Raw genomic sequence first — 7,556 nt, 5'->3', positions numbered from 1 at the left:
TATATTGTTTTTATCTTGCAGAAAATTTCCGTGCTTTGTGCACCGGAGAGAAGGGTTTCGGCTACAAGGGCTGCCCGTTTCACCGAATCCTCAATGACTTCATGTGCCAGGTACGGTGAAGGCGTCACATGTGTCCTGACTCGTAGTTTAAATACGTTCAGATTTAACCCAAAGTTGCTTTTGCCACAAAACACTGGCTCATCTCAGCTTTTTTCTTCTTGTTTCGTTCCTTTCAGGGCGGTGACTTCACCAAACAGAACGGAACCGGAGGCAAATCCATCTACGGGGAGAAGTTTGCCGACGAGAACTTCGTGCGGAAGCACATGGGACCTGGAACGCTGTCCATGGCCAACGCTGGGAAAAACACCAACGGGTCCCAGTTCTTCATCTGCACCGTCAAAACCTCATGGTGAGCTCCTCTCTGACACGTGTGGCTGCTGCGTTCAGGTTTAAACCGACATTTTCAGCTAATTTCTGATGTTCTATTCATCTCTCCTCTCCAGGCTGGACGGGAAGCACGTGGTGTTCGGAGAAGTTGTGAAGGGCATGGATGTTGTCAAAAAGATGGAGGCGCAAAGTTCAGAGGGCGGAAAACCTAAAAGCCCGGTCGCCATCGCCGACTGCGGTCAACTAAACTAGTGCAACGCAGCTCCTTTAAGTTCAGATGTACCCGTTATTAGCCACACCCCCTTTGATCTGAGAGGTGATGTGTATCTGCAGCATCCATAGGAAAAACACACTCTCCTGTGTTCATATTCGTTTTGTCATATTTTCTACCTTCTAATTTGGTCTTTGAGAACCACATTTGTTAAAAAAGAAACTGAATAAAATGGTCTAAATAAAGTAATTTGAAAGTTGACTTTGTGTTTATCCCTCTCATTGATAAAAACCTGCTTTGTTCTTCGTTCATTTTTGTATTTTAAGTGTTTTTATTAGTAATCACAACATTGGAATCTGATCATTTCCAGTGGGATTAAAACAAAGGAATGTTTATGAAGTGCTTTAACAGTAAGGACACATTTTACCACTACTTAAAATGTATCTTGATTTAATACAAAATTCAGCACAACAGCTCTGAGATGTTTTACTTTTTATTGTTTATGATTAAGTACATATTTTATCAAAACAGTTATCAATGCTCAGTGTTATTTACAATAAAAACGTAGAAACAAAAGTCTAAAAAAAACCCAAAAACAACACGAAGTACACACAGATTAAGGCATCAACATCTCCTTCAATGAACCTCAAAGAGAGTGATACATGAATACAATTCAAAAGAAGTCCTTTAGAAAGGTCTCTGTAAGAAAACGAATGAAATCTACAAACTGGAATCGAGACCGACGACCAATCACGGCACAGAAAGACCACGAATACAAAACACAGATCAAATGCAGAAAAGGTAAAGATCGTTACAGATTTATAACTGTTTCCTGTTTGTTTTAACTCCGTGGAATAAAAAGGGCACCAGGACATCGTGGTATTTTATCACAGCGTCGTTTCAAAGGAAGTTTTGACGGGTTGATTCTGGACAATTCAATACCAAATATTATACAAAATGTGCCCATTTAAAACATCCAGGATCTCATGAAAATATCTCCCATGCTTTAAGGGATTACAAAGGGTCTGATGTGGCCCCTTGGGTCATCTTTTGGTCCCCAAGTAGCCAGCTAGGATGCAAGTGAATGGCTTCTAATTTAACACAAATTGTTCCCTTAAACTTGTTCGAAGGCCACATTACAAAACACTCTGTTGAGGAATAACTTGAGATTTTTATGAAATATATGCAGTCTTGGTGAGAAGTTGGATGAGAAGATCAGTTTAGTATGAAAGGGGATTAGCTTAGTTTAGCATAAAGACTGGAAACAGGGGGTTACAGCTAGCCTAGCTCTCTCCAAACATCTCTAAAGAGTATCATCGACTTTGAATATGTTATCTTTAGCCACAGTCTTTTAGCATGATATGTACAGTATGTATGCCGTCATCACTTGGTGCATATTTCAGATTACTTAAAAAAGTTATTTTGTATTAAAACTAGTCAGCTGGACACATAACAAAAGTCAGATTTAGACAATTTTTTAGGCAACTTAATAGAAACTAGACAGCTAGAGCTGGTAAAAATCTGCAAGCGTCATTGTAGCTGACAAAACTGTCAAACATCTGCTAGAAATGTTAGCAGATGTTGGAAATCCAAAAAAATATTGTTTCAGAAATGACAATCCCTGTTTGTAAACACTTTATACAAAAAAATGTGTTTGATATGTTAACAAACAAAAATGTAAAAAACATACTAAACCTATGATTGGTATTGATCTTCTCAGCTAACTCTCAGCAGGAAAGCGAATTAGCTCATGTGCTAAATCTTCAAACTATTCCTTTAAATCTCCACAGACTTTACAAATCCAATAATCAGCTTTTTATTTATTTATTTTTTTTCTCCGGTTCAGCGTAACTTCATCATGGTGGTGTTTTAAAATAACAGCACAGAACGAAGGCCACAAGTCACAAAAACAAAAAGTTTGGTACTTGAGGTAATCATTAAAAAAAACATATTTGAAAAGCTGGTTTGAGTTTCAGCATTTGATAAATTCTTTTGTTTTTCATTAGCATCGAGACAAAACTCTCCTGACATCCGGGCAGTTGGTAGCTTTTGCAACGGCACGTTTGTGGTGATTGTTTCCCACTGCACGTCCACTCTAAACTAACTTCTTCATGTGCTGGCATATTTATTTATCACTTAGAGAGTAATACTCTGGACAGCTAGCAGTGTCTGTAAATTTGAGGTGATACACCAGACTGGAAGTTGTTTCGTAGCATCGTTAGAGTCTGAAGCTCCGATCGGACTGGATTTATTTCTCAAGAGGAGGTGGAGTGAGTTTCTACTGAAATTCTACAGTTTTTCTGCAATTTAGTTGTTTCTCCTGTAATCTAAAAAGTATTTTAAAGTTGGTTTCTGCTTGTTCTTCTACCTTCAATTATCCTTTTTTACTTTATAAATGCTTTCAGGTTGTTTCATGAACGCAACATCTCATAAATGCCTCAAAGGAATATGTTCAAATATGGCAGAAACGTCCACCTGTACTCAAGGATGAAATGATAAGATTTTTGTGGTCAAAGGTGAAGGTCACTGGGACCTCAAGCCTTAGGCGATTTTCCTCAAATTTAATACAAACGACATAATAATTTAAATATACTCCAGGAAGTGTTTGTCACACTAAATCTAAAAATATGTGTTTCATATCCGTGTCTTCAGATTTAAATTTTAGTTCTGACTCTTTATCTTTGTCCTGCAGAATGGTCCTCGTCTTTTACAGACATTTCCTGTAATTCCTCCACCTCCACCTCCACCTGTAATGTCCATCCTGTCCAAATGGGCTCAGGTCTCTTCTCTGCTGGGTGAATTTCAGAACATCACACACAAGAAATACAATAAAACAAAGTCAAGAAGGACTGTGATTATTTCAAATACACTGGATTGAAACAAAACATCGAAACTTGAATAAAAATCGTCGCTATTCATAAACTGGTCACAGGTAACAGTTGTGTACAGACTGTGACAACACTGTAACACAATAATCAACAGGCTACATAACTGTGCTGGTTTAGACCTGGGCTACGACTAGAGTGTCAGTTGTTCTGAGCTCTTAATGACACTTGCTGAATGTACAAAAAGTCGAGGGAAGACCTGCAGAGACTTAAACTACGAGGAAGAATCACTGAGCAAGAGTCTTCTTTCTGAGGGAGGTTTGATTACAAAAGGGAGTTTAGCCCATAGACACCAACGGAAAAAACAAAGCATTGATTCCGCTAAATCCCCGAATCCTGCACACTGTCGATCACTTTAACTAATTAAGTTTTTTCCCGCAGACCCAGGACTGTCAGACCCTGCTGCAGTAAAATGAGAGGTTTTCTAAAGGGAGTCTGGTGCTAGGATGCACTACCACTTTAGTCCACAGGGGCCGCCGGAATCAACACGGAAAGAAAGTCCCTTGTAGTAACTTTAATAAGGTGAGTTCAAGTGACCGACAGCTTGCAGGATTTTGGGGGGTTCTTAAAACAAGTGAACATATATATTATTGAATCTACTTCCAGAATAATTCAGCTCATTTTTAAGACCTCAAAAATCTTTTTAAAAATTTCCTGAACGAGAAAAGATGCACCAGAGATGAGACTTCATGTTGAGGGTCTCTGCAGTAAATTAGCTACCGAGGATTCTGTTCTTTTTTCTTCTTCTCTGTTGGTACAGTGGCAGTAAAACATCAGGTCCAAGTGGAATGGTCTGAAGTTTGATTAAAAAGTGAGAAGACTGGTTTCACAACCTGCTTGGCATGTGACCTGTTATAACCAACCTATCGCCTGCGTCGTCACAGGTTGAATGTAATCAATAAAACTGACCGACTGGACTTAAATGACATTAATCATATGTCATATCTTAAAGGACATTACTGGAGAGTTCAAGTTCAGTGCTCCTTTTGTTTCAGAGGCTAAAACACAAATAAACAACATGTAATAAAAAACTAAACAAATAAATAAATTAATTAATAGAGAAATTAATAGATAAAGATACTGAAAAATAAATAAATAAATAAAGAGACAGAAAAACCAATATATGACATTTTTTTAAATAAAAAGATATATAAATAAATTAACAAATAAATAAATAAATATATAGATCCACAAATGAATAAATAAATAAAGAGAATAATAAATAAATAAATATATAGATGAACAAATGAATAAATAAATAAAGAGAATAATAAATAAATAATTATATAGATGAACAAATGAATAAATAAATAAAGAGAATAATAAATAAATAAATAGATGAATAAATAAATAAAGAGAATAATAAATAAATAAATAACAGAAACTCACCAGTTGCTCCTAACTTGGTCCCATTACCTCTCCCAGTTTAACCTGTCTAGCTGCTACTTCAGTGTGTGTGTTTTGTGTGTGTGTGTGTGTGTGTGTGTGTGTGTGTGTGTGTGTGTGTGTGTGTGTGTGTGTGTGTGTGTGTGTGTGTGTGTGTGTGTGTGTTTAGTTTGGTTTTTTTCAGCTCTGCGGCGACGTCTTACGGCTCTCTCTCAGGATGCCGTCCAGGCCGTTGAGCTGGCGGAGGAAGCCTCGGTTAGGGATGACGCCTCGGTGGTCCTTCACGGTTTTGATGGCCTCCACCAGCGTCAGGTTCTGTCGGATCATCAGGTAGGCCAGAACCAGCGTGGCCGAGCGGCTCACTCCCACAGTGCAGTGGACCAGCACCTTACCTACAAACACACACAGAAAAATATAACCTAAAATCTGTTGTGGATGTTTTTTAAGGTCTTTTCTTCTAGATTAAATATATTTTATCCCAGCTATAAAACATAATTCCTTAATATCAGTGTAATATTAGGGACTAGCTGGGGAACAAAGCGGAGCATTAAGCAGCTAAAGAGACAGATATTTCCCCTATTTTAGGTGGTGGAGACCAAAAATGGAGCAAAAAGAGAGACATTGACATTCCTGATTGTCACATATGAGGCGCTTTGTTTTTAAGAGCCCTTGTCGTCACTTTGTATGAACCTGGTAACCCAGCAGTTAAAAACACATGGTAATCGTTTTAAAATCAAACAAAACTTCTTAGTTGGGTTTAGAAAAACATCGTAGTTGGGTTCACATTAATATAAAATATATATTAGAGATGAATTATGAGCTGTTTAACTTCCTAACACTAGCTCTAAGATTTTAATACATTATTAAAACTATTAATGACTAGATCTAAATATCATCCACACACACACATTCACACACACTCTTTCAGACCAACCTCCACTGGTGAGGGCTTTGTGGATGAACTCAGCAGCCGGATAGAAGTTGACGCTCATGTCAAAGGTCGGCGAGTCGTGAGCCTCGATGCCGTGGTAGGTGACGTTCATCCCGGCGTAGTACTCCGCTCCGCTGCGCCACTTACTCTGAGCGCAGTTCAGGATGTGAGTGATGCCCAGTTTGGCCAGCTCACGTCTGTCCGACGCGATGTCTCTGCAGAGAAGAGGAGCCCAAGTATCAATCTGTAGAACTGATATTCATGTCTCTACAAAAACAAAACTATTAAAGTGACGTAAACAAAGGCAGATGTGTAACACAGCAACATGCAGATGTTTGTCAGTTTCATAAAAGCAACTTTATATTCCAGCTTATTTCTTGGAATGTAAATAAATATATGGAAATGGAAGAAGAAGTACTTGAATTCTTTAAGAACAACAATAAAACAATATTAAAATACTCCATTACAAGTACATTTTCTGCATTTGACATCATATTTACATAAAAGTACTGTCAAGTTGTATCTGTACTTAAAGTATCAGCAGTAAAAGTACTCGTTCTGCAGTAAAATGTCTCCTGTGACAGAACACGTCAGCTGGTTTGTGTGTCGATCTTCAGGGTTCGAGTCTGTTTAATTATATATTACACTGTGATGTTTAAGATTTTATTGTTTACATTGATGCATGTGCATTGTTTGTTTTCACTCTCATCTGCTGCTTTAATTTATGCATTACATTACATTTAGTCATGCATTCGCTGTCAACACATGCAGCACTTTATAATAAGGATGCACACTCTTATTATTAAGAACTTAAGTACTGTACTGAAGCACAGTTTTGAGGAACTTGTACTGTATTTGAGTATTTCTCTTTTATGCCACTTTATACTTTTTGACACCTTTAGTTAGTTACTTTTTACAGTTTTATATTAACACTATACATAAAACTATAATATTTAACAACAATAAACTATTAAATTATGATGTATTAGAGATTAAAACATTATTTATCATAAGAAATGTACTTTTCCAGCTGCAAAATTACATTTCTGAACACATTAATGCGTATACAACACAATAACATATAACATTATTCTTAAAAAGGTCATTTTGCATGATGAGATTTTACTTTTCATACTGTATATGTTGAAGCAAAAGTACATTTTTGAGTGCAGTGAGTTGTACTTGCAGCAGAGTACTTCTACTCTGTTTTACTGATACTTTCACTTCAGTAACAGGTCTGAATACTTGTAGGTGTAACTCACTGGTCTCCGATGTAGAGCCTCGGCCACACTTCGTCCCCGTGGTTGCAGGCTGTCTTGCCGGTGCACAGGAGCCGCTCCAGCTCGGACACAGTCGGCGTCGGGGACACACGCTCCGGGTCTTTGCGGTTCGGGGACCTGGAGCTGCTCCGGGACCGGGAGAACCGGGACATGAAGGCCATTTAATCTGAAACAGAGAAAAGAAAAGGAGCCATTCATCTCATTAAATATTAAAGAAATGAAGAATAAAAACACAGAGAAGCCAGGAATGAAATAGAATAAAGGAGAATATTATTATTATATTATATATTAATATATATAATATAATTCATTATTATTAGAATATTATTACATTATGTAACAAATACTAACCTGTGGCTTTATTGTGGTGAACACTCAGCTGCATGACACTCCTCTATAATATGAAATATAATAATAATAATAATAATAATAATAATAATAATAATGCATCCTCCAGGTTTCTTTATTTACCTGTG

At 37.3% G+C, this 7,556-nt stretch overlaps 2 protein-coding genes across 2 annotated transcripts in view; one reads left to right on the top strand and one right to left on the bottom strand.

Moving 5' to 3' along the window:
• The window catches only part of LOC129102496 (peptidyl-prolyl cis-trans isomerase-like), a 2,210-nt gene extending 1,351 nt beyond the window's left edge, over positions 1-859 (top strand). The window contains exons 3-5 of the mRNA XM_054612672.1: positions 22-110; positions 237-409; positions 504-859. Coding sequence (XP_054468647.1) covers positions 22-110; positions 237-409; positions 504-639 — 398 coding nt within the window. The 3' untranslated portion in view covers positions 640-859. The remainder of the gene's footprint in view (positions 1-21; positions 111-236; positions 410-503) is intronic.
• Positions 860-5,049: 4,190 nt separating this feature from the next.
• LOC129102689 (dual specificity protein phosphatase 26) lies at positions 5,050-7,241 on the bottom strand. The gene is made up of 3 exons (XM_054612936.1): positions 7,063-7,241; positions 5,804-6,015; positions 5,050-5,261 (listed from the first exon to the last, which is right to left on the bottom strand). Exons 1-3 carry the CDS (start codon positions 7,239-7,241, stop codon positions 5,050-5,052), a joined length of 603 nt encoding a protein of 200 aa, XP_054468911.1.
• Between the last annotated feature and the right edge of the window lie 315 nt (positions 7,242-7,556).

This window comes from Anoplopoma fimbria, chromosome 14, assembly GCF_027596085.1.
Source record: "Anoplopoma fimbria isolate UVic2021 breed Golden Eagle Sablefish chromosome 14, Afim_UVic_2022, whole genome shotgun sequence".
Classification (NCBI taxonomy): Eukaryota; Metazoa; Chordata; class Actinopteri; order Perciformes; family Anoplopomatidae; genus Anoplopoma; species Anoplopoma fimbria.
The sequence above is the reverse complement of the archived record's forward strand: the minus strand, read 5'-3'. Positions and strand labels throughout refer to the sequence as shown.

What these genes read in the sequence shown, in the direction of transcription:
- LOC129102689 (XM_054612936.1), bottom strand. Translation starts at nt 7,241, where the DNA reads ATGGCCTTCATGTCCCGGTTCTCCCGGTCCCGGAGCAGCTCCAGGTCC. An exon ending in AGGCTCTACATCGGAGACCA is followed by an intron (nt 6,016 to 7,062) that starts GTGAGTTACACC and finishes TCTTCTCTGCAG; the next exon opens with AGACATCGCGTCGGACAGAC. An exon ending in CAAAGCCCTCACCAGTGGAG is followed by an intron (nt 5,262 to 5,803) that starts GTTGGTCTGAAA and finishes GTGTGTTTGTAG; the next exon opens with GTAAGGTGCTGGTCCACTGC.